Below are 26810 nucleotides of genomic sequence, written 5' to 3'. Positions count from 1 at the left end.
GTTGCAGGCCAACCAGCTCGAGGGTTGATAAAATTCGGATGTAGGAGTTCGGGGTTAGAGCCTGGCAGGGTAACCAGCTCGATGATAGATGAAATTTGTCTGTAGGATTTCGCGGTTATAGCGTGGGAGTGTAACCAGCTCGAGGGTTAAGGAAATTGAGGTTAAGAATTTAGCGTTATAGCGTGACAGGGTAACCAGCCGGAGGGTTAAGGAAATTGAGGTTAGTAGTTTTGGGTTACAGCGCCGCAGGCTAACCATTTCTATGGTTGATTATATTCGGGTGTAGACGTTCGTGGTTAGAGCGTGGCAGGGTAACCAGCTCGAGGATTGTTGAAATTCGGGAGTAGAAGTTCGGGGTCAGAGCGTGGAGGGTACCCAGCTCGAAGGTTAAGGAAATTGGGGTTGAGAGTTTAGTGATACAGCGAGGCAGAGTAAGCAGTTCAAGTGTTGATAAAATTCATGGTTAGGAGTTCGGGGTTAGAGCATGGCAGTGTTACCACCTGGAGGGTTAAGAAAATTGAGGTTAAGCGTTTAGGGTTTCTGAGTGGCAGGGTAACCAGCTCGAGCGTTGATGAAATTCAGAAGTAGGAGTTCGGGGTTAGAGCATGAAATTGTAACCAGCTCGAGGGTTAAGGAAATTAATGTTAAGAATTTAGGGTTAGAGTGTGGCAGGGTAACCAGCCGGAGGCTTAAGGAAATTGAGGTTAGAACTTTTGGGTTACAGCGTCGCAGGCTAACCATTTCTAGGGTTTATTAAATTCGGGTGTAGACGTTCGTGGTTAGAGCGTGGTGGGTAAACTGCTCGAATGTTAAGGAAATTGTGGTTAAGAGTTTAGGGTTACAGTGTGGCAGAGTTAGCATTTCGAATGTTGATCAAATTCTTGGTTAGGAGTTCGGGGTTAGAGCGTGGCAGGCTAACGAGCTCGAGGGTTGATAAAATTCGGATGTAGGATTCCGTGGATAGAGCGTGGCAGGGTAACCAGCTCGAGCCTTGATGAAATTTAGGTGTAGGAGTTCGAAGTTAGAGCGTGGCCGGCTAACGAGCTCAAGATATGATGAAATTGGGTTGTAGGAGTTCGGCGTCTGAGTGTGACAGGGTAACCAGCTCAAGGATTCATGAAATGCGGGTGTTGGAGTTCGGGGTTGGAGCGTGGCAGGATAATCAGCTCGAGGGTTAAGGAAATTGAGGTGAAGAGTTTAGGGTTACACTGAGGCAGGGTAAGCGGTTCGAGTGTTGATGAATTTCTTGGTTAGGAGTACGGGGATAGAGCGTGGCAGGGTAACCAGCTCGAGCATTCATGAAAATCGGGTTTAGGAGATCGGTGTTAGGGCGTGTAGGGTAACCAGCTCGATGGTTGAGAAAATTGAGGTTAAGAGTTTAGGGTTACAGCGGGGCATGGTAAGTAGTTCGAGTGATGAAAAAATTCATGGTTAGGAGTTCCGCGTTAGAGCGTGTCAAGGTAACCAGCTCGAGGGTTGATAAAATTCGGGTGTAGGTTTTCGGGGATTGAGCGTGGAGGGTAACCAGTTCGAGCATTAATGAAATTTGGGTTTAGGAATTGGGGTTAGGGGGTGTAGGGTAACCAGCTCGATGGTTGAGAAAATTGAGGTTAAGAGTTTAGGGTTACAGCGTGGCAGGCTAAGCAATTCAAGTATTGATAAAATTCCTGGTTAGGAGTTCCGCGTTAGAGCGTGTCAAGGTAACCAGCTCGAGGGTTGATAAAATTCGGGTGTAGGTTTTCGGGGATTGAGCGTGGAGGGTAACCAGCTCGAGGGTTAAGGAAGTTAAGGTTAAGAGTTTAGGGTTACGGCCTGATAGGGTAACCAGCTCGAGCATTGATGAATTTCGGGGGTAGAATTTCCGGGATAGAGCGTGGCAGGATAACCAGCTCGAGCATTGATGATATTCTTGTGTAGGAGTTCGGGGTTGGAGCGTGGCAGGATAACCATCTCAAGGGGTAAGGAAATTGACGTGAAGAGTTTAGGGTTACAGCAAGGCAGGGTAAGCAGTTCTAGTGTTGATGAAATTCTTGATTAGGAGTTCGGGGTTACAGCGTGGCAGGTTAACCAGCTCGAGCATTGATGATATTCGGGTTTAGGATGTTGGGGTTATGGCCAGTCAGGGTAACCAGCTGGAGGGATGATGAAATTCTTGGTTAGGAGTTCGGTGTTATAGCGTGGCAGGGTAACCAGCTCGATGGTTGATGAAATTCGGGTTCAGGAGGTCGGGGTTAGAGCATGGCAGTGTTATCACCTCGAGGGTTAAGAAAATTAATGTGAAGCGTTTAGGGTTTGATCGTTGCAGGCCAACCAGCTCGAGGGTTGATAAAATTCGGATGTAGGAGTTCGGGGTTAGAGCCTGGCAGGGTAACCAGCTCGATGATAGATGAAATTTGTCTGTAGGATTTCGCGGTTATAGCGTGGGAGTGTAACCAGCTCGAGGGTTAAGGAAATTGAGGTTAAGAATTTAGCGTTATAGCGTGACAGGGTAACCAGCCGGAGGGTTAAGGAAATTGAGGTTAGTAGTTTTGGGTTACAGCGCCGCAGGCTAACCATTTCTATGGTTGATTATATTCGGGTGTAGACGTTCGTGGTTAGAGCGTGGCAGGGTAACCAGCTCGAGGATTGTTGAAATTCGGGAGTAGAAGTTCGGGGTCAGAGCGTGGAGGGTACCCAGCTCGAAGGTTAAGGAAATTGGGGTTGAGAGTTTAGGGATACAGCGAGGCAGAGTAAGCAGTTCAAGTGTTGATAAAATTCATGGTTAGGAGTTCGGGGTTAGAGCATGGCAGTGTTACCACCTGGAGGGTTAAGAAAATTGAGGTTAAGCGTTTAGGGTTTCTGAGTGGCAGGGTAACCAGCTCGAGCGTTGATGAAATTCAGAAGTAGGAGTTCGGGGTTAGAGCATGAAATTGTAACCAGCTCGAGGGTTAAGGAAATTAATGTTAAGAATTTAGGGTTAGAGTGTGGCAGGGTAACCAGCCGACGGCTTAAGGAAATTGAGGTTAGAACTTTTGGGTTACAGCGTCGCAGGCTAACCATTTCTAGGGTTTATTAAATTCGGGTGTAGACGTTCGTGGTTAGAGCGTGGTGGGTAATAATTTACTTATTGTCTTGTTTATCTAATGTTAACAGATTGTATATATGCTTTGTAAATAATTATAAAAAAAATTCCTAGAGGCTCTCTTTTTATTACCAATCTAATCATGTGACATTACTGGCGCTTTTCATATTTTCATTTGAATTCGCGGAATTACTTTCCATGTGATCTATTTCTCTATATGCTATATCTAGATATTGATACAAAGTAAAATCCATCCTATTTATAAATCATATAATAATATTATCTCGATATACCTGATTGTCCTAACTCAGTTATTTTGTCATATATAAAATTTAATTTTACTTTATTTTATTTGTTTCTATATTTTACTTTCCATTCATACATTTCAGCAACCATTGGCCGATCAATACATATGCCGTAGTCAATTAGCGGTCAATTTGTTGTGTTATTTAATATTCGATTTTAGTTATTTCATACATACTCATTTCACCCCGATCCAGATAAGCCTGACATCATAGCTCACCCTCAGGATGGATCCGATTGACCGACAGGAGTTTCAAGACCTTCACTGCGTAACGGTGAGTACTAAACTTCCGCAGCACTATCTTGAGTTGAGCGATCTGGTAGCGACAGCAGATCACTTGAACGAGGGGTACGAGCTACCCTGACCACCGATTAGCGGAACTGCATCAGTACCATTGACCACGGTAATAATGTCATCCTGAAGTAGAATTATTCAGCGGACGAGAGCTCAGTTCGACCAATTGATCAAAATCTTAATTTACTCAATGACCCATCACATCGAGCATGTTTTATCTATTGCAAGCTAAACCAAAATACGGGATATACCCCCAACCTAAAAAGTAACAGTTCTGCGATAATTATGATCGAAGGGGTGTCAAAGTTTTCAATTTCCCGAGATGTACATACACTTACCATCGACAACACATCCTCTACCTATTAGATGCGGGGATTAACTGTACCCGCATGCGATCGATAGCAATGAGCGCTTCGAAAAACGCAATGAGCATTGGTATCAGAACACAACGTACACACGGTAGAGCGGCGGCTATCATTTCGAGTTGCTTATAACCTATTTGCGAGAATGGATGTTATAGACCAAGCGAGATTGAGCAAAACAGAATGAGGTAATTAAAAGAGCACGATATCGATAGAGAAAACGAGTTACCTTAGAGATATGCGTACAGTGGTACTGTATTAGACCAACTTCACAACTTCCAAAAAACATTATGAATCGAATCAAAGTTGGAATTAGCGGTACAAATTAACTATGACAATAGTGTTCATATCAATAAAGAACATATGACTTAAATATTGTGTCGAAGCGAATGAGTGTGCTAAAAACGATTAAAATCGAAATAAAATGAAATAATACGATAAATCGATTGGTAATTAACTGTGGCCTTGTACTAATAATAGAGCTAACAGGCAACTAGCCGAAGTGGCCTCAGCGCCTCAGCCTAATATTCTTATCAGTCAGATAGGCAGTCGTTGACGGGGGCTGGAGGTGATGGGTTTTGTTGGCTAAGAGCGTCGTAGCATTAGAGGCGGTATTGTTGATCTGATCGACTGAATGAGGATGGTCTTCTTTGTCAAAGTTGTTACAACCTGCAGCTCTTCATCCTCGCGATTCAGATATTTTTAAAATTCCCCTCCGCTAGTCCATTCAGCATCAAGTTAGACTCTATTGAGCTAGTACTCTCTTCGGTGTGGTCTAGTTCTTCGTGATGGTTTTATCGTTCAGTTGCGATCTTCTTGTTCAATTCGATGTATCTGACCATTTTTATGTACCGCATTCAGCAGGTGTCTAGTCTGACTTTGGAACCCGTGTTTGGAAGATCTAAGCCTAATGGATAAGGTGCTTTTGCTCCGGTCCAGACGGTATAGATTTGCCTCCAGGAAGTTTCATTTTAATGATAGTTCCCACCTTCAGATGAAACTTGTCCCACTCATTCTTTTCTGCTACGTAAGAGATGTACCAGAACCTCTGATATTACTGGCAGTGAAGACCATTTCTTTCAGGCTCCGGCGCTTGAGAGGAAAGATGTTTGTTGATTGAAACCTCCACTCTTTTTTTATGTCCTGGCATAGTGACAGAGACGAGGCTCGCTTTTAATTCCTTAGAGGGGATCCGCAGTCAATCTCTTAACGACAATACTCAAATCCTTCCTCTTTGCAATGACGAGTCTTCAAATCATTATTTCTTCATCTAGTCTGAAAATGATGCAAGAGGATCAGCTTTTGTTTACTTATTAACCCATTAATATGGATTTTTTGATTATAATTTGTCAATTGACGAAGTTATGGTCAAATATTTTGGAAGATTCAGCATCAAGCAATGCATTAGGAACAAACCTATAAGACTTGGGATAAAGCTATGGGCACTATGTTCTTCAGATGGATATATATATGATTTAGATATATACGATATATGGGAAAGTTTGGTACTGAATCTGAAAATCCTTTAGCTTCTGTTTGTTTAGGATCGAGAGTGGTTATAAAATTACTTCAAAGGTTCCTGGAGACGGTTAAAAATGAAATTCTGGCAAAATATCATTTGTTTTTTGATAACTTCTTTACATCTCCAGATCTCATGATTCACTTAAGAAATATTGGATTATCGGCTACAGGAACTTTTCGTCAAAATCGCGTCAAAGCAAAAATCGATATGTCAAAGAAAGCTGATAGATAGAACCACTATCTCAGTTCAGGAAGCCAATTCAAAATTGAATTACATAACGGTGATGGACTCAAAACCCGTATCAGTTCTCTCAACTAAATACGGAGATGAACTGAAAGTTGAAATGAAAAGATGGCATAATAAAACTAAACAAAAAATTCTCTTTCCTCAAGCTTTCTCAATGTATAATAGGCACATGGATGGAGTAAATTTACATGACCAGCATTGTAATGCACTTATGCCTACAATCCGAAGCAAAAAATAGACGTGGTGTCTCTTTATGAGACTTATTCAAGCATCATTAGCTAATGCTACTGTTATTTACAATAAACTCCATCTAGATGAGAAGAAAGGTTCAAAAAATATTGTGGAAGAAGTTTGTAAATATTATATTCAAAAACTCGAAAATACTCATCGACCCAAACGACAGAAAAAAGTTAAAAAAAAAAGTTAAAGGAACATCAGATAAAGGTTGGGAAACGTAGAAAGTGTGACAACGAAAATTGTTCAGTATTGACTGAATATTGTTGTTCAAAATGTGATATTGATTTTTGCAAAACTCACAGAGAAAATCATTCGTAATTGTTTTTAAGGATCTGTTTTGAAGAAAGTAGTTCTTTTACCCATAATGATTAACAAAAACAGTTGGGTCGAAAAAAATAATGTTAGAGAGGTTTTTGTCAGCATCACTTCTCAGTTTCAAATTATTTATAACGAATATACACCAACAAAATCGAGTCTGACAAGAAAATCTTACAGAGGCTTTCACCTTGGTTTTTCCCGTAGAATCGATTGCCATAAATAGTTTTTCAAAAAACTAAAACTTTTGTCAATTTGTTTAAATAACTTTTTATAAACAATTGGAAATGCAAAAAGAAAAAACACGTGTAAATTATTTTTGAGCTATAACATGAACCCAATAGTTATTTCAAGGCTATCTCGACTAGATTCGGCTTGGGTATTAATGGGTAAAGGTCAAGACAATACGATGCATGCACTTTCATAGATTTGTTGTGATGAGGTGTATATAGTTATACAGTCAATAGTTACACCTCCTAGTATGCAGAAAGAGGCTTGATTACAGCTTACAGGATAACATAAGGTCGATATATTAAGTTCACATATGTACCAATTTTCTTAGAACATCCCAACTATGTTATTACGTAAATTAGTAAATTGTGGGGCATCACAATCACTAAAAGAACTATGAATAAGGACAATCAGGATGAATGTTAATGGTATTTTTATTAAAATTATCCTGATTAATTGTTGATTACCTATTTACCCTTTCTATTTACCCCCATATCAGTAACTAGTAAACGTCAGAATTTAATCATTTTGTTCTTTTATTTTCTAGTATCTAGGAAGTGTTTAAAAATTGTCTGCGAATCAATACCATAATTAATATTATTTGGTTCTTTGAACACTTTTAGTTGTTTCACGTAAACTTTCCCAATACGTTTCGTTGTTAATGTTTCTATAACAAACTGCACGAGATAGATTCTAGGTGATGCGGAATGGACATTCAAATCTTTTACCTAGCTTGGTTGAAAAATAATTTGTTGCATTTGTTAAATGATGTGTTTTGCAGAAGATTAGGTCACTTAATTTCATAATTTATATTACGCCTGCTTTCATTGTACTTTTCCTTAATCTTATCTTGGATATTTTTAGATGCCTGTGCAGTAGTTTCTGTATGTCAACTAATTTCTTTAATCTTTCTGGCCATGTTTTAGGCTCAAGAGTCTGTATAAGATCAGTTGTTCTTTTTGTTATAATCTTTTTACTGGTTAACACTATCTGTCATAGTTTAAAAATGTAGAAGAGACTTGCATAGATTTTTGTTTGTCTCAATTAGGATGATCATTTTCCACAAAGGTATAATCATAGTTTTTAGTGTCCTATTGTTGTGTTCCACTGGATTTGCTTGCTGATAATATGATACGATAATATTACGAGGTCTGTTCAAAAAGTATCGCGAATTTTGTATGTTTTCAAAAATTATTTATTTATTTATGAATATCTATTTTATCTCCTTCAAAGTAATCCCCCTCGGATATAATGTACTTGTACCAACGCTTTTTCCAATCCTCGAAGCACTTAAAAAAATCATTTTTTATTATCTTGTTCTCCTTCGATGCCATCTTTATCTACTCAATCGTAGCGTAGCGTCGTCCTTTTCTGGGCCTTTTCAGTTTTGGGAACAAGAAAAAGTCACAAGGGGGCCAGATCTGGAGAATACGGTGACTGTGGCACCATTAATGTGTTGTTTTTGGCCAAATATTCGCGCACAAGCAACGATGTGTGAGCAGGGACGTTATCATGGTGTAAAAGCCAGTTTTTGTTCTTCCACAAATCTGGACGTTTCTGGTGGATTACTTCATGCAAGTTGCGCATAACTTGCAGGTAATATTCCTTATTGATCGTACTATCCTGTGGCAAGATGTCATGATACATCATGCCTCTGTAATCAAAGAAAACTGTGAGCAAAACCTTCACGTTCGAGCGAACTCGGCGCGCTTTTTCGGTCTTGGCTCATGCGGCAGCTTCGATTGGGATAATTGAGCTTTGATTTCCACATCATAACCATAAACCCATGATTCATCACCAGTTATGATTTTCTGGAACACATTTAGGTCGTTCCGGACCGAGTCCAACATGTCCTGAGCAATGTTAACGCGATGCTGTTTTTAGTCGAAATTGAACAGTTTTGGCACGAATTTCAATCTTGCGAGTGACAACTAATTTTTAGCATGAAGAGCATCTCATGATAAAGTTATGTGTGCAGGAGTATATACCCTACCATTAGTACTTGTGAGCGATTCGCCTATGTATCTTTTCTACTCCGAGATGTTTTACTAATATCAAGCAATGAGCTTTTTATACTCTGATTTTTATACTCGTCCGGAAAGACTAATTTTGAAGTTGCTTCGTCAGCAGTCATTGGATCCATCACTGATTCAAAACTTCTATGATATAACATATTATTTTTGATTTTTAATGAGTTCGTTCTCATTCCGAATTAGATTTGGCCAAGATTAGATATTGAGGCCAATATTAAGAGTTATCCTTCCTATCGAGATACGATATTGTAAGTACCACGCGAGTAAGATCAGAGAGTGTTATGGATACCTTTTATGGAATATTGATTTTGCTCATCACCGCAAACTTGAGAGTGGAGATGCGCCATTTACAGCGATATTTGTTCTATGGAACCAATATGGTGCTATAGTGACCATGCTATTCTGATCGGATGATGCTATATCCACATGGTTACTGAAGTTATGGTCTTACAAACCCGGCCATTCCTGTTTCGATCACAGAATTTTATCCATCAACGGCAGTGTCGAATGGCAAGGGTGATCATTGTTGTCCTCATGTGAGCTGAAGCGTGAGGAAACTGAAACTATACGAGGTGTGATCAAAAAGTAAGGTGAATTTTGAAATTTAGCGGGCTACGTCCGTTCGATCTTCAACTTTTTTATTTGGTTATGTCGGTACACTCGTCTAGAACATACGTTCCAAATTTCAGTAGCCAGCTCAAGGATTGATGAAATGCCGGTGTAGGAGTTCGGGGTTACATCGTGTCAGGGTAACCATCTCGAGGGTTGATTAAATTCAGGAGTGGGCAGTCGGGGTTAGAACGTGGTAGTGTAACCAGCTCGAGGGTAAAGGAAATTTAGTTTAAGGCTTTAGGATTAGAGCGAGGCAGGCTATCCAGCTCGATGGTTAATGAAATTCGGCCTTAAGAGGTCGGGGATAGAGCGTGGAGGGTAACCAGCTCGAGGGTTAAGGAAGTTGAGGTTAAGAGTTTAGGTTTACAGCGTGGCAGGGTAATCAGCTCGATAGTTAATGAAATTCGGGATTAGAAGGTCGGGGATAGAGCGTGGCAGGGTAACCAGCTCAAGGTTTGATGTAATTCGGGACTAGGAGTTCGGGGTTGGAGCGTGACAGTGTAACCAGCTCGAGGGGTAAGGATATTGAGGTGAAGAGTTTAGGGTTACAGCGAGGCAGGATAAGCAGTTCGAGTGTTGATGAAATTCTTGGTTAGGAGTTCGCGGTTACAGCGTGGCAGGCTAAGCAGCTTGAGTGTTGATAAAATTCGGGTGTAGGAGATCAGGGTTAGAGCGTGGCAGGGTATCCAACTCGAGGGGTAAGGAAATTCAGGTGAAGAGTTTAGGATAACAGCGTGGTAGGGTAAGCAGTTCGAGTGTTGATGAAATTCTTGGTTAGGAGTTCGGGGTTACAGCGTGGCAGGATAACCAGCTGGATGGTTAAAGAAATTGAGGTTAAGAGTTTAGGGTTAAAGCCTGGTAGGGTAACCATCTCGAGGGTTGATTGAATTCAGGAGTGGGAGGTCGGGGTTATAACGTGATAGTGTAACCAGCTCGAGGGTAAAGGAAATTTAGTTTAAGGGCTTAGGATTAGAGCGAGGCAGGCTATCCAGCTCGAGGGTTGATAAAATTCGATTGCAGGATTTCGGGGTTACACGTGGCAGGGTAATCAGCTCGATGGTTAATGAAATTCGGGTTTAGGAGGTCGGGGATAGAGCGTGGATGGTAACCAGCTCGTGGGTTAAAGAAGTTTAGGTTAAGAGTTTAGGTTTAGAGCATGGCAGGGTAATCAGTTCGATGGTTAATGAAATTCGGGTTTAGGAGGTCGGGGATAGAGCGTGGCAGGGAAATCAGCTCGAGCATAGATGATATTCGAGTGTAGGAGTTCGGGGTTGGAGCGTGGCAGGATAACCAGCTCGAGGGTTGATGAAATTCGGGTGTAGGATTTCGGGAATACAGCGTGGCAGGGTAGCCAGCTCAATGATTGATGAAATGCCGGTGTAGGAGTTCGGGGTTAGGGCGCGGCAGGGTAACCAGCTCGAGGGTTGATGAAATTCAGGATAGGGATTTCGGGGATAGAGCGTGAAAGTGTAACCATCTCGAGGGTTCAGGAAATTAAGGTTAAGTGTTTAGGGTTAGAGCGTGGCAGGGTAAACAACTCGAGGGTTGATAAAATTGGGGTGTAGGAGTTCGGCGTCAGAGTGTGACAGGGTAACCAGGGCAAGGATTGATGAAATGCGGGTGTAGTAGTTCGGGGTACGAGAGCGTGGCATGGTAACCAACTCGATGGTTGATGAAATTCGGGTTCAGGAGGTCGGGGTTAGAGCGTGGAGGGTAACCAGCTTGAGGGTTAAGGAAATTCAGGTCAAGAGTTTAGGGTTACAGCGAGGCATGGTAAGCAGTTCGAGTGTTGATGAAATTCTTGTATAGGAGTTCGGGGTTAGAGCGTAATAGGCTAATCAGCTCGAGGGTCGATAAAATTCGGGTGCAGGTGTTCGGCATCAGAGTGTGACAGGGTAGCCAGCTCAAGGATTGATGAAATGCCGGTGTAGGAGTTCGGGGTTACAGCGTGGCAGGGTAACCATCTCGAGGGTTGATTAAATTCAGAAGTGGGAGGTCGGGGTTAGAGCGTTGGAGTGTAACCAGCTCGAGGGTAAAGGTTATTTAGTTTAAGGGTTTAGGATTAGAGCGAGGCAGGCTATCCAGCTCGAGGGTTGATAAAATTCGGGTGTATGATTTCGGGGTTACAGCGTGGCAGGGTAATCAGCTAGATGGTTAATGAAATTCGGGTTTAGGAGGTCGGGAATAGAGCGTGGAGTGTAACCAGCTCGTGGGTTAATGAAGTTTAGGTTAAGAGTTTAGGTTTACAGCGTGGCAGGGTAATCAGCTTGATGGTTAATGAAATTCGGGATTAGGAGGTCGGGGATAGAGCGTGGCAGGGAAACCAGCTCGAGCATAGATGATATTCGAGATTAGGAGTTCGGGGTTGGACCGTGTCAGGATAACCAGCTCGAAGGTCGATGAAATTCAGGATAGGGATTTCGGGGATAGAGCGTGAAAGTGTAACCATCTGGAGGGTTAAGGAAATTAAGGTTAAGTGTTTAGGGTTAGAGCGTGGCAGGGTAAATAACTCGAGGGTTGATAAAATTGGGGTGTAGGAGTTCGGCGTCAGAGTGTGACAGGGTAACCAGGGCAAGGATTGATGAAATGCGGGTGTAGTAGTTCGAGGTACGAGAGCGTGGCAGGGTAACCAGCTCGATGGTTGATGATATTCGGGTTCAGGAGGTCGGGGTTAGAGCGTGGAGGGTAACCAGCTCGAGGGTTAAGGAAATTGAGGTTAAGAGTTTAGGATTATACCGTGGCAGGGTAACCAGCTCGAGGGTTGATTAAATTCAGGTGTAGGAGTTAGGGGTTGGAACGTGGCAGGGTAACCAGCTCGAGCATTGATGAAGTTCGGGGGTATAATTTCGGGGATAGAGCGTGGCAGGGTAACCAGTTCGAGGGGTAAGGAAATTGAGGTGAAGAGTTTAGGGTTACAGCGAGGCAGGGTAAGCAATTCGAGGGTTAAGGAAATTCTTGGTTAAGAGTTCGGGGTTACAGCGTGGCAGGCTAACCAGCTTGAGTGTTGATAAAATTCGGGTGTAGGATTTCGGGGATAGAGCGTGGCAAAGTAAACAGCTCGAGCTTTGATGAAATTCGGGTTTAGGAGATCGGGGTTAGAGCGTGTCAGTGTACCAGCTCGAGGGTTAAGGAAATTGAGGTTAAGAGTTTAGGGTTACAGCGTGGCAGGGTAATCAGCTCGAGTGTTAATGAAATTCTTGGTTGGGAGTTCGGGGTTAGAGCGTGGCAGGGTAAACAGCTCGATGGTTGATGAAATTCCGAAGTAGGAATTCGCGGTTAGAGCATGAAAGTGTAACAATCTCGAAGATTGAGGAAATTAAGGTTAAGGGTTTAGGATTAGAGCGTGGCAGGTTCACCAGGTAGAGGTTTGATCAAATGTGGGTGTAGTATTTCGGAGTTAGAGCATGGCAGGGTAACCAGCTCGAGGGGTAAGGAAATTCAGGTCAAGAGTTTAGGGTTACAGCGAGGCATCGTAAGCAGTTCGAGTGTTGATGAAATTCTTGGTTAGGAGTTCCGGGTTAGAGCGTGGTAGGCTAATCAGCTCGAGGGTTGATAAAATTCGGGTGCAGGTGTTCGGCGTCAGAGTGTGACAGGGTAGTCAGCTCAAGGATTGATGAAATGCCGGTGTAGGACTTCGGGGTTACAGCGTAGCAGGGCAACCATCTCGAGGGTTGATTAAATTCAGAAGTGGGAGGTCGGGGTTAGAACGTGGTAGTGTAACCAGCTCGAGGGTAAAGGAAATTTAGTTTAAGGGCTTAGGATTAGAGCGAGGCAGGCTATCCAGCTCGAGGGTTGATAAAATTCATGGTTAGGAGTTCCGTCTTTTAGCGTGGCAGGGTAACCAGCTCAATCGTTGATGAAATTCGGGTTTAGGATATCGGGGTTAGGGCGTGTAGGGTAATCAGCTCCATGGTTGACAAAATTGAGGTTAAGAGTTTAGGGTTACAGCGTGGCACGCCAAGCAGTTCAAGTATTGATAAAATTCATGGATAGAGGTTCCGCGTTAGAGCGTGGCAAGGTAACCAGCTCGAGGGTTGATAAAATTCGGGTTTAGGTTTTCGGGGATAGAGCGTGAAAGTGAAACCATCTTGAGGGTTAAGGAAATTGACGTTAAGGGTTTAGGGTTAGAGCGTGGCAGGGTCACCAGCTCGAGGGTTGATAATATTCGGGTGTAGTATTTCGGGGTTAGAGCATGGCAGGGTAACTAGCTTGAGGATTCATGAAATTCGGGAGTAGGGGTTCGGGGTTGGAGGGTGCGTGGCAGGGTAACCAGCTCGATGGTTGAGGAAATTGAGGTGAAGAGTTTAGGGTTACAGCGAGGCATGGTAAGCAGTTCGAGTGTTGATAAAATTCATGGTTAGGATTTCCGTGTTTTAGCGTGGCAGGGTAACCAGCTCGTGCATTGATGAAATTCGGTTTAGGAGATCGGTGTTAGGGCGTGTAGGGTAACCAGCTCGATGGTTGAGAAAATTGAGGTTAAGAGTTTAGGGTTACAGCGGGGCATGGTAAGTAGTTCGAGTGTTGATAAAATTCAATGTTAGGAGTTCCGTGTTTTAGCGTGGCAGGGTAACCAGTTCGAGTGTTGATGAAATTCGGGTGTAGGAATTTCGGGGTTCGAGCGTGGCAGGGTAACCAGCTCGAGCATTCATGAAAATCGGGTTTAGGAGATCGGGGTTAGGGCGTGTAGGGTAACCAACTCGATGGTAAAGGAAATTGAGGTTATGAGTTGAGGCTTACAGCGTGGCAGGCTAAGCAGTTCAAGTGATGAAAAAATTCATGGTTAGGTGTTCCGCGTTAGAGCGTGGCAAGGTAACCAGCTCGAGGCTTGATAACATTCGGGTGTAGGTTTTCGGGGATTGAGCGTGGAGGGTAACCAGCTCGAGCATTAATGAAATTTGGGTTTAGGAGATTGGGGTTAGGGGGTGTAGGGTAACCAGCTCGATGGTTGAAAAAATTGAGGTTGAGAGTTTAGGGATACAGCGAGGCAGAGTAAGCAGTTCAAGTGTTGATAAAATTCAAGGTTAGGAGTTCGGGGTTAGAGCATGGCAGTGTTACCACCTCGAGGGTTAAGAAAATTGAGGTTAAGCGTTTAGGGTTTCAGCGTGGCAGGGTAACCAGCTTGAGCGTTGAAGAAATTCAGAAGTAGGAGTTCGGGGTTAGAGCATGAAATTGTAACCAGCTCGAGGGTTAAGGAAATTAATGTTAAGAATTTAGGGTTAGAGTGTGGCAGGGTAACCAGCCGGAGGCTTAAGGAAATTGAGGTTAGAACTTTTGGGTTACAGCGTCGCAGGCTAACCATTTCTAGGGTTTATTAAATTCGGGTGTAGACGTTCGTGGTTAGAGCGTGGTGGGTAAACTGCTCGAATGTTAAGGAAATTGTGGTTAAGAGTTTAGGGTTACAGTGTGGCAGAGTTAGCAGTTCGAATGTTGATCAAATTCTTGGTTAGGAGTTCGGGGTTAGAGCGTGGCAGGCTAACGAGCTCGAGGGTTGATAAAATTCGGATGTAGGATTCCGTGGATAGAGCGTGGCAGGGTAACCAGCTCGAGCCTTGATGAAATTTAGGTGTAGGAGTTCGAAGTTAGAGCGTGGCCGGCTAACGAGCTCAAGATATGATGAAATTGGGTTGTAGGAGTTCGGCGTCTGAGTGTGACAGGGTAACCAGCTCAAGGATTCATGAAATGCGGGTGTTGGAGTTCGGGGTTGGAGCGTGGCAGGATAATCAGCTCGAGGGTTAAGGAAATTGAGGTGAAGAGTTTAGGGTTACACTGAGGCAGGGTAAGCGGTTCGAGTGTTGATGAATTTCTTGGTTAGGAGTACGGGGATAGAGCGTGGCAGGGTAACCAGCTCGAGCATTCATGAAAATCGGGTTTAGGAGATCGGTGTTAGGGCGTGTAGGGTAACCAGCTCGATGGTTGAGAAAATTGAGGTTAAGAGTTTAGGGTTACAGCGGGGCATGGTAAGTAGTTCGAGTGATGAAAAAATTCATGGTTAGGAGTTCCGCGTTAGAGCGTGTCAAGGTAACCAGCTCGAGGGTTGATAAAATTCGGGTGTAGGTTTTCGGGGATTGAGCGTGGAGGGTAACCAGTTCGAGCATTAATGAAATTTGGGTTTAGGAATTGGGGTTAGGGGGTGTAGGGTAACCAGCTCGATGGTTGAGAAAATTGAGGTTAAGAGTTTAGGGTTACAGCGTGGCAGGCTAAGCAATTCAAGTATTGATAAAATTCCTGGTTAGGAGTTCCGCGTTAGAGCGTGTCAAGGTAACCAGCTCGAGGGTTGATAAAATTCGGGTGTAGGTTTTCGGGGATTGAGCGTGGAGGGTAACCAGCTCGAGGGTTAAGGAAGTTAAGGTTAAGAGTTTAGGGTTACGGCCTGATAGGGTAACCAGCTCGAGCATTGATGAATTTCGGGGGTAGAATTTCCGGGATAGAGCGTGGCAGGATAACCAGCTCGAGCATTGATGATATTCTTGTGTAGGAGTTCGGGGTTGGAGCGTGGCAGGATAACCATCTCAAGGGGTAAGGAAATTGACGTGAAGAGTTTAGGGTTACAGCAAGGCAGGGTAAGCAGTTCTAGTGTTGATGAAATTCTTGATTAGGAGTTCGGGGTTACAGCGTGGCAGGTTAACCAGCTCGAGCATTGATGATATTCGGGTTTAGGATGTTGGGGTTATGGCCAGTCAGGGTAACCAGCTGGAGGGATGATGAAATTCTTGGTTAGGAGTTCGGTGTTATAGCGTGGCAGGGTAACCAGCTCGATGGTTGATGAAATTCGGGTTCAGGAGGTCGGGGTTAGAGCATGGCAGTGTTATCACCTCGAGGGTTAAGAAAATTAATGTGAAGCGTTTAGGGTTTGATCGTTGCAGGCCAACCAGCTCGAGGGTTGATAAAATTCGGATGTAGGAGTTCGGGGTTAGAGCCTGGCAGGGTAACCAGCTCGATGATAGATGAAATTTGTCTGTAGGATTTCGCGGTTATAGCGTGGGAGTGTAACCAGCTCGAGGGTTAAGGAAATTGAGGTTAAGAATTTAGCGTTATAGCGTGACAGGGTAACCAGCCGGAGGGTTAAGGAAATTGAGGTTAGTAGTTTGGGGTTACAGCGCCGCAGGCTAACCATTTCTATGGTTGATTATATTCGGGTGTAGACGTTCGTGGTTAGAGCGTGGCAGGGTAACCAGCTCGAGGATTGTTGAAATTCGGGAGTAGAAGTTCGGGGTCAGAGCGTGGAGGGTACCCAGCTCGAAGGTTAAGGAAATTGGGGTTGAGAGTTTAGGGATACAGCGAGGCAGAGTAAGCAGTTCAAGTGTTGATAAAATTCATGGTTAGGAGTTCGGGGTTAGAGCATGGCAGTGTTACCACCTGGAGGGTTAAGAAAATTGAGGTTAAGCGTTTAGGGTTTCTGAGTGGCAGGGTAACCAGCTCGAGCGTTGATGAAATTCAGAAGTAGGAGTTCGGGGTTAGAGCATGAAATTGTAACCAGCTCGAGGGTTAAGGAAATTAATGTTAAGAATTTAGGGTTAGAGTGTGGCAGGGTAACCAGCCGACGGCTTAAGGAAATTGAGGTTAGAACTTTTGGGTTACAGCGTCGCAGGCTAACCATTTCTAGGGTTTATTAAATTCGGGTGTAGACGTTCGTGGTTAGAGCGTGGTGGGTAATAATTTACTTATTGTCTTGTTTATCTAATGTTAACAGATTGTATATATGCTTTGTAAATAATTATAAAAAAAATTCCTAGAGGCTCTCTTTTTATTACCAATCTAATCATGTGACATTACTGGCGCTTTTCATATTTTCATTTGAATTCGCGGAATTACTTTCCATGTGATCTATTTCTCTATATGCTATATCTAGATATTGATACAAAGTAAAATCCATCCTATTTATAAATCATATAATAATATTATCTCGATATACCTGATTGTCCTAACTCAGTTATTTTGTCATATATAAAATTTAATTTTACTTTATTTTATTTGTTTCTATATTTTACTTTCCATTCATACATTTCAGCAACCATTGGCCGATCAATACATATGCCGTAGTCAATTAGCGGTCAATTTGTTGTGTTATTTAATATTCGATTTTAGTTATTTCATACATACTCATTTCACCCCGATCCAGAAAAGCCTGACATCATAGCTCACCCTCAGGATGGATCCGATTGACCGACAGGAGTTTCAAGACCTTCACTGCGTAACGGTGAGTACTAAACTTCCGCAGCACTATCTTGAGTTGAGCGATCTGGTAGCGACAGCAGATCACTTGAACGAGGGGTACGAGCTACCCTGACCACCGATTAGCGGAACTGCATCAGTACCATTGACCACGGTAATAATGTCATCCTGAAGTAGAATTATTCAGCGGACGAGAGCTCAGTTCGACCAATTGATCAAAATCTTAATTTACTCAATGACCCATCACATCGAGCATGTTTTATCTATTGCAAGCTAAACCAAAATACGGGATATACCCCCAACCTAAAAAGTAACAGTTCTGCGATAATTATGATCGAAGGGGTGTCAAAGTTTTCAATTTCCCGAGATGTACATACACTTACCATCGACAACACATCCTCTACCTATTAGATGCGGGGATTAACTGTACCCGCATGCGATCGATAGCAATGAGCGCTTCGAAAAACGCAATGAGCATTGGTATCAGAACACAACGTACACACGGTAGAGCGGCGGCTATCATTTCGAGTTGCTTATAACCTATTTGCGAGAATGGATGTTATAGACCAAGCGAGATTGAGCAAAACAGAATGAGGTAATTAAAAGAGCACGATATCGATAGAGAAAACGAGTTACCTTAGAGATATGCGTACAGTGGTACTGTATTAGACCAACTTCACAACTTCCAAAAAACATTATGAATCGAATCAAAGTTGGAATTAGCGGTACAAATTAACTATGACAATAGTGTTCATATCAATAAAGAACATATGACTTAAATATTGTGTCGAAGCGAATGAGTGTGCTAAAAACGATTAAAATCGAAATAAAATGAAATAATACGATAAATCGATTGGTAATTAACTGTGGCCTTGTACTAATAATAGAGCTAACAGGCAACTAGCCGAAGTGGCCTCAGCGCCTCAGCCTAATATTCTTATCAGTCAGATAGGCAGTCGTTGACGGGGGCTGGAGGTGATGGGTTTTGTTGGCTAAGAGCGTCGTAGCATTAGAGGCGGTATTGTTGATCTGATCGACTGAATGAGGATGGTCTTCTTTGTCAAAGTTGTTACAACCTGCAGCTCTTCATCCTCGCGATTCAGATATTTTTAAAATTCCCCTCCGCTAGTCCATTCAGCATCAAGTTAGACTCTATTGAGCTAGTACTCTCTTCGGTGTGGTCTAGTTCTTCGTGATGGTTTTATCGTTCAGTTGCGATCTTCTTGTTCAATTCGATGTATCTGACCATTTTTATGTACCGCATTCAGCAGGTGTCTAGTCTGACTTTGGAACCCGTGTTTGGAAGATCTAAGCCTAATGGATAAGGTGCTTTTGCTCCGGTCCAGACGGTATAGATTTGCCTCCAGGAAGTTTCATTTTAATGATAGTTCCCACCTTCAGATGAAACTTGTCCCACTCATTCTTTTCTGCTACGTAAGAGATGTACCAGAACCTCTGATATTACTGGCAGTGAAGACCATTTCTTTCAGGCTCCGGCGCTTGAGAGGAAAGATGTTTGTTGATTGAAACCTCCACTCTTTTTTTATGTCCTGGCATAGTGACAGAGACGAGGCTCGCTTTTAATTCCTTAGAGGGGATCCGCAGTCAATCTCTTAACGACAATACTCAAATCCTTCCTCTTTGCAATGACGAGTCTTCAAATCATTATTTCTTCATCTAGTCTGAAAATGATGCAAGAGGATCAGCTTTTGTTTACTTATTAACCCATTAATATGGATTTTTTGATTATAATTTGTCAATTGACGAAGTTATGGTCAAATATTTTGGAAGATTCAGCATCAAGCAATGCATTAGGAACAAACCTATAAGACTTGGGATAAAGCTATGGGCACTATGTTCTTCAGATGGATATATATATGATTTAGATATATACGATATATGGGAAAGTTTGGTACTGAATCTGAAAATCCTTTAGCTTCTGTTTGTTTAGGATCGAGAGTGGTTATAAAATTACTTCAAAGGTTCCTGGAGACGGTTAAAAATGAAATTCTGGCAAAATATCATTTGTTTTTTGATAACTTCTTTACATCTCCAGATCTCATGATTCACTTAAGAAATATTGGATTATCGGCTACAGGAACTTTTCGTCAAAATCGCGTCAAAGCAAAAATCGATATGTCAAAGAAAGCTGATAGATAGAACCACTATCTCAGTTCAGGAAGCCAATTCAAAATTGAATTACATAACGGTGATGGACTCAAAACCCGTATCAGTTCTCTCAACTAAATACGGAGATGAACTGAAAGTTGAAATGAAAAGATGGCATAATAAAACTAAACAAAAAATTCTCTTTCCTCAAGCTTTCTCAATGTATAATAGGCACATGGATGGAGTAAATTTACATGACCAGCATTGTAATGCACTTATGCCTACAATCCGAAGCAAAAAATAGACGTGGTGTCTCTTTATGAGACTTATTCAAGCATCATTAGCTAATGCTACTGTTATTTACAATAAACTCCATCTAGATGAGAAGAAAGGTTCAAAAAATATTGTGGAAGAAGTTTGTAAATATTATATTCAAAAACTCGAAAATACTCATCGACCCAAACGACAGAAAAAAGTTAAAAAAAAAAGTTAAAGGAACATCAGATAAAGGTTGGGAAACGTAGAAAGTGTGACAACGAAAATTGTTCAGTATTGACTGAATATTGTTGTTCAAAATGTGATATTGATTTTTGCAAAACTCACAGAGAAAATCATTCGTAATTGTTTTTAAGGATCTGTTTTGAAGAAAGTAGTTCTTTTACCCATAATGATTAACAAAAACAGTTGGGTCGAAAAAAATAATGTTAGAGAGGTTTTTGTCAGCATCACTTCTCAGTTTCAAATTATTTATAACGAATATACACCAACAAAATCGAGTCTGACAAGAAAATCTTACAGAGGCTTTCACCTTGGTTTTTCCCGTAGAATCGATTGCCATAAATAGTTTTTCAAAAAACTAAAACTTTTGTCAATTTGTTTAAATAACTTTTTATAAACAATTGGAAATGCAAAAAGAAAAAACACGTGTAAATTATTTTTGAGCTATAACATGAACCCAATAGTTATTTCAAGGCTATCTCGACTAGATTCGGCTTGGGTATTAATGGGTAAAGGTCAAGACAATACGATGCATGCACTTTCATAGATTTGTTGTGATGAGGTGTATATAGTTATACAGTCAATAGTTACACCTCCTAGTATGCAGAAAGAGGCTTGATTACAGCTTACAGGATAACATAAGGTCGATATATTAAGTTCACATATGTACCAATTTTCTTAGAACATCCCAACTATGTTATTACGTAAATTAGTAAATTGTGGGGCATCACAATCACTAAAAGAACTATGAATAAGGACAATCAGGATGAATGTTAATGGTATTTTTATTAAAATTATCCTGATTAATTGTTGATTACCTATTTACCCTTTCTATTTACCCCCATATCAGTAACTAGTAAACGTCAGAATTTAATCATTTTGTTCTTTTATTTTCTAGTATCTAGGAAGTGTTTAAAAATTGTCTGCGAATCAATACCATAATTAATATTATTTGGTTCTTTGAACACTTTTAGTTGTTTCACGTAAACTTTCCCAATACGTTTCGTTGTTAATGTTTCTATAACAAACTGCACGAGATAGATTCTAGGTGATGCGGAATGGACATTCAAATCTTTTACCTAGCTTGGTTGAAAAATAATTTGTTGCATTTGTTAAATGATGTGTTTTGCAGAAGATTAGGTCACTTAATTTCATAATTTATATTACGCCTGCTTTCATTGTACTTTTCCTTAATCTTATCTTGGATATTTTTAGATGCCTGTGCAGTAGTTTCTGTATGTCAACTAATTTCTTTAATCTTTCTGGCCATGTTTTAGGCTCAAGAGTCTGTATAAGATCAGTTGTTCTTTTTGTTATAATCTTTTTACTGGTTAACACTATCTGTCATAGTTTAAAAATGTAGAAGAGACTTGCATAGATTTTTGTTTGTCTCAATTAGGATGATCATTTTCCACAAAGGTATAATCATAGTTTTTAGTGTCCTATTGTTGTGTTCCACTGGATTTGCTTGCTGATAATATGATACGATAATATTACGAGGTCTGTTCAAAAAGTATCGCGAATTTTGTATGTTTTCAAAAATTATTTATTTATTTATGAATATCTATTTTATCTCCTTCAAAGTAATCCCCCTCGGATATAATGTACTTGTACCAACGCTTTTTCCAATCCTCGAAGCACTTAAAAAAATCATTTTTTATTATCTTGTTCTCCTTCGATGCCATCTTTATCTACTCAATCGTAGCGTAGCGTCGTCCTTTTCTGGGCCTTTTCAGTTTTGGGAACAAGAAAAAGTCACAAGGGGGCCAGATCTGGAGAATACGGTGACTGTGGCACCATTAATGTGTTGTTTTTGGCCAAATATTCGCGCACAAGCAACGATGTGTGAGCAGGGACGTTATCATGGTGTAAAAGCCAGTTTTTGTTCTTCCACAAATCTGGACGTTTCTGGTGGATTACTTCATGCAAGTTGCGCATAACTTGCAGGTAATATTCCTTATTGATCGTACTATCCTGTGGCAAGATGTCATGATACATCATGCCTCTGTAATCAAAGAAAACTGTGAGCAAAACCTTCACGTTCGAGCGAACTCGGCGCGCTTTTTCGGTCTTGGCTCATGCGGCAGCTTCGATTGGGATAATTGAGCTTTGATTTCCACATCATAACCATAAACCCATGATTCATCACCAGTTATGATTTTCTGGAACACATTTAGGTCGTTCCGGACCGAGTCCAACATGTCCTGAGCAATGTTAACGCGATGCTGTTTTTAGTCGAAATTGAACAGTTTTGGCACGAATTTCAATCTTGCGAGTGACAACTAATTTTTAGCATGAAGAGCATCTCATGATAAAGTTATGTGTGCAGGAGTATATACCCTACCATTAGTACTTGTGAGCGATTCGCCTATGTATCTTTTCTACTCCGAGATGTTTTACTAATATCAAGCAATGAGCTTTTTATACTCTGATTTTTATACTCGTCCGGAAAGACTAATTTTGAAGTTGCTTCGTCAGCAGTCATTGGATCCATCACTGATTCAAAACTTCTATGATATAACATATTATTTTTGATTTTTAATGAGTTCGTTCTCATTCCGAATTAGATTTGGCCAAGATTAGATATTGAGGCCAATATTAAGAGTTATCCTTCCTATCGAGATACGATATTGTAAGTACCACGCGAGTAAGATCAGAGAGTGTTATGGATACCTTTTATGGAATATTGATTTTGCTCATCACCGCAAACTTGAGAGTGGAGATGCGCCATTTACAGCGATATTTGTTCTATGGAACCAATATGGTGCTATAGTGACCATGCTATTCTGATCGGATGATGCTATATCCACATGGTTACTGAAGTTATGGTCTTACAAACCCGGCCATTCCTGTTTCGATCACAGAATTTTATCCATCAACGGCAGTGTCGAATGGCAAGGGTGATCATTGTTGTCCTCATGTGAGCTGAAGCGTGAGGAAACTGAAACTATACGAGGTGTGATCAAAAAGTAAGGTGAATTTTGAAATTTAGCGGGCTACGTCCGTTCGATCTTCAACTTTTTTATTTGGTTATGTCGGTACACTCGTCTAGAACATACGTTCCAAATTTCAGCTTTGTAGTATGTTTGGTTTGTTTGTGAGAGGCATCAAGGTTAGAAGTGTTTTGCGTGCTCCACGATTTGCTGCTGTCTAAAAACATGGATCAAAGAGTTTGCATTAAATTTTGTGTGAAAAATGGAATCAAATGTTCCAAAACACTTGAAATGCAGAAAGTGGCAGACGGTGAGTCTACTTTAAGCCAAAAAAATGTTTACAAGTGGTATAAACTCTTCCACGAAGGCCGAGAAGACACCGACGACGAACCTCGTTTTGGACGCCCCAGGACATCAACAACTGATGAGAATGTTGAAGAAGTGAAGAAAATAGTGTTGGGAAATCGTCGAATTACCATTAGAGAAATTGCTGATGATATTGGCATCTCATTTGGTTCGTGCCAATCAATTTTGAAGAGTGTTTTAGACAGGAGACGTGTGTCAGCGAAGTTTGTTCCGAAATTGCTCAATTTCAACCAAAAGAAACGTCGCATGAGCATCGCCCAAGAGCTACTGAATGACGTCAACGATGATCCTGATTTACTCAACAGAGTTAAAACAGGTGACGAAACATGGGTATACGGTTATGACGTCGAGACTAAGACTCAATCGTCCCAGTGGAGGCATTCTGGATCACCAAGACCAAAAAAAGCACGCCAAGTTCGATCAAATGTAAAGGTTTTGCTTACAGTTTTCTTTGACTGCAGGTGCGTGGTGCATCATGAGTTCTTGCCACAGGGTAGAACAGTAAATAAGGAATATTACCTGCAAGTTATGCGCAATTTGCGCGAAGCAATCCGCCAGAAACGTCCGAATTCGTGGAAAAATAAAAATTGGCTTTTGCACCATGATAACGCCCCTGCTCACATATCGTTGCTTGTGCGCGAATTTTTGGCTAAAACCAACACAGTAACGATGCCACAGGCACCGTATTCCCCAGATCTGGCCCCCTGTGACTTCTTCTTGTTTGCAAAACTGAAGAGGCCCATGAAAGGACGGCGTTTTGCCACGATTGAGGAGATAAAGACGGCATCGAAGGATGAACTAAACAAGATCACAAAAAATGATTTTTTGAAATGCTTTGAGGATTGGAAAAAGCGTTGGCACAAGTGCATTATATCCGAGGGGGATTATTTTGAAGGAGATAAAATAAAAATTGATGAATAAATAAATATTTTTTGAGAAAAATAAAAATTCACCTTACTTTTTGATCATACCTCGTATATGGCACCTACAAAAGAAGTAAAAAATCTCGACTGTATAAAATCCCAGACATTCAAGTCTATATGCCAGAATTTTCCGTTGGTGATAGTAATGACGAGAATAGCTCGGAGACTTTTTCCGTCACTAATATATTATAGAAAAGTAATTTTTCATTTCTGCTATATGGTAGTAATATGAAGTCTCCATAAATAATAATCGAAGGTTACGAACCTCTCTGATTACTTGATCACTATCTCAAATTAAGTCTTAAAGCATCATAAATACAATGTTTATTTTTACACATATACTTTTTTTTAAATAGTAAAAGTTCAACATTTTATTTTCTAAAATACCAAGCTATCCTATTATAAATAAATATTTTTTGAAAATAACCACTAATATAGTAATGTTACCTTATTTTCGCAAACCAAAGAAATTTGCTGCATAGGATGAAGAATGTCATTGAAAGCTTGATTGGGATTGTCTTTATGTATTTCGTTAGCACATTCAATACACAAATACAAAGGAGGCGGAAGATCTGCTGCATATAGAATAGAAATTGAATGACTAAAACAAACTTTTGTAGCCTCAGCGTTACCAGAATTGGGGCAATCATCTCTTTGACAACTAAATGGTAAGAAGTCATCTGTAAGAGAAAGAGCAAAGTATAATATACTAATAATTATGTATTTGAAATCAAATGATAAACATTAAAAGTCAAATTTTTTGTAAAATCTAAATACATATTGTAGAAAGTATTTATTACTGAAAGTTATTAAGTAGTGCAACTGCAGGTATTTTTTTCATTGTTAGACGATCATCAAATTCAGGTATAATGAATAAAAGTGATTATATCCGATGTATAGACAATCTTGCATAATATATACTACGGCTTAAGAGAGCCGCGGTGGCTCAGTGGATAGAACGCAGGACTCTAACGCGGGCGGCCTGGGTTCGATTCCCGGTGCGGGCATCTTTGACTTTTTCGAAAGAAAAATTTGTGTATGTGCCAAAAGCAACAACACCGCGGTTCTCGCAGTGGTTCGGATTCTACTGGCTTAAGTAATGTAAATTACGGAGCATTAAACTGTAGGTCCAGTAAAGCGAGGCAGGCTGATAACCTCGCTTTACTATAGTTTTCGTCGCAACGCAAGGCGTGAGTTCCTCTGGTAACAATATCGCACGAAAGTGCACCAAAAAATTACAAAAAACACCAGAGAGCTCATGCTGAGCACCCACCGTAGAAGCGAATAAATGACTATCTTTGGAAACCGCGGTAGTCCGATGCTTCTCGGGAACACCTCACGGCAGACAATATGGAAGTGGTGGGTGAGGTGCCCTGAAAACCGATTGTACGGTGCAGGGTACAGGAAACTAAAACTAAACTAAGCGGCTAACACTACGTTTAAAAAGTTTAAGCCCATCAAAACAATAACTGTAAATTTTAAGTTTTTATTTGGAGTTTTAGCTAAACAAAAATTTATCCACTCATTGAAAAGTTCTTGTGATGCCTAACAATTACGATACGTAGGGCTGTTCTGCGTATGTGTGAAATTATGATATTTAAACAAATTTTTAGAGCCACGTTGACTGTTTGCAATGCAGTTAGAAATAATCATACTTCAAAAATCTCGACGTCAATAGAAAGGCAATAACTAAAGCAATAATGTGAGACTTCGAACTTTATTCTTAACTTATTTTTTATTATATTACTACTGTTTTTGTAAAAAATTTTCATTTATTGAAAATCTTCTATATTTTCAATATCATGCAGTTTATCAAAAAGAAAGTAGGTACGTTTTTGGATGGAGAATACAGTAGTAATGTTTTTACAGCAAATTTTTTTTTTTTCAAGTAAATATGTTTAAGTCATTAATAGATATATATATATATATATATATATATTGTAACGGTAAACGTTATATTTACGCTCTCACCTCGTCAGGACAACTGTCCGCGAGAGGCAGCACCTACCAGACACGAGTTGAGTGCACGCTCTACGCGGGAAGAGTGAGAAAGGGATAGCGAAAAGAGCAGGAGTCTAGGAGAACTACTCGCGGCGGACGATTGTGGCCTTTACAGAGTGCGAACATTTCGTTCCATATAAAAGTGTGCAGCTGTGTGGAAAGGGGCTATAGCTGAGAAAAGAATAGGGTACACTAAAAGACGCACACTAAGGATACGGTGGCCGCCCGAGTCGACATCGGCAACTTCCCCAGCGAGATCGACATACGAGCAAGGCTAAACTAAGCGTCGGTGTAGACAAGAGCGATAGTAATAAAGTAAGCTGGCCAGCTTTGCGTTATTAGTTTCGCGTGTATAGATGGAATCGTCGGCGATCTCACGTGAGATCATAATCCGGTAACGGGCGATCGTAAGTATTGCGTAGCGAGAGCAAGTAAGAATGACTCATATGCGGTGTTAGATAAGATGGCGGCGTCCGTATATTCCATGTGTAATAAATCGCGGTAGTAGCGCAGGCGTAAAATTTATACGTGAACAATGAATAATAAAGATCACTTTAGAGACAAGTAAATTATGTAAGCAATAAAAATCAT

The 26810-nt window shown here is 41.0% G+C and overlaps 1 protein-coding gene across 1 annotated transcript in view; it reads right to left on the bottom strand.

Moving 5' to 3' along the window:
* Window positions 1-26810, bottom strand: part of LOC131667616 (protein unc-79 homolog) — a gene marked incomplete at its 3' end in the record, with an annotated part of 3688809 nt that overhangs the window by 3107559 nt on the left and 554440 nt on the right. Inside the window, exon 7 of the mRNA XM_058941149.1 lies at window positions 24666-24898. Within this exon, the coding sequence (XP_058797132.1) occupies window positions 24666-24898 (233 nt within the window). The remainder of the gene's footprint in view (window positions 1-24665; window positions 24899-26810) is intronic.

Source organism: Phymastichus coffea, unplaced genomic scaffold, assembly GCF_024137745.1.
Source record: "Phymastichus coffea isolate CEN01 unplaced genomic scaffold, Cenicafe_Pcof_1.1 PCOF00005, whole genome shotgun sequence".
NCBI classification, from domain to species: domain Eukaryota; kingdom Metazoa; phylum Arthropoda; class Insecta; order Hymenoptera; family Eulophidae; genus Phymastichus; species Phymastichus coffea.
Note: the sequence above shows the minus strand (reverse complement) of the source record. Positions and strands in the feature narration are given on the sequence as shown.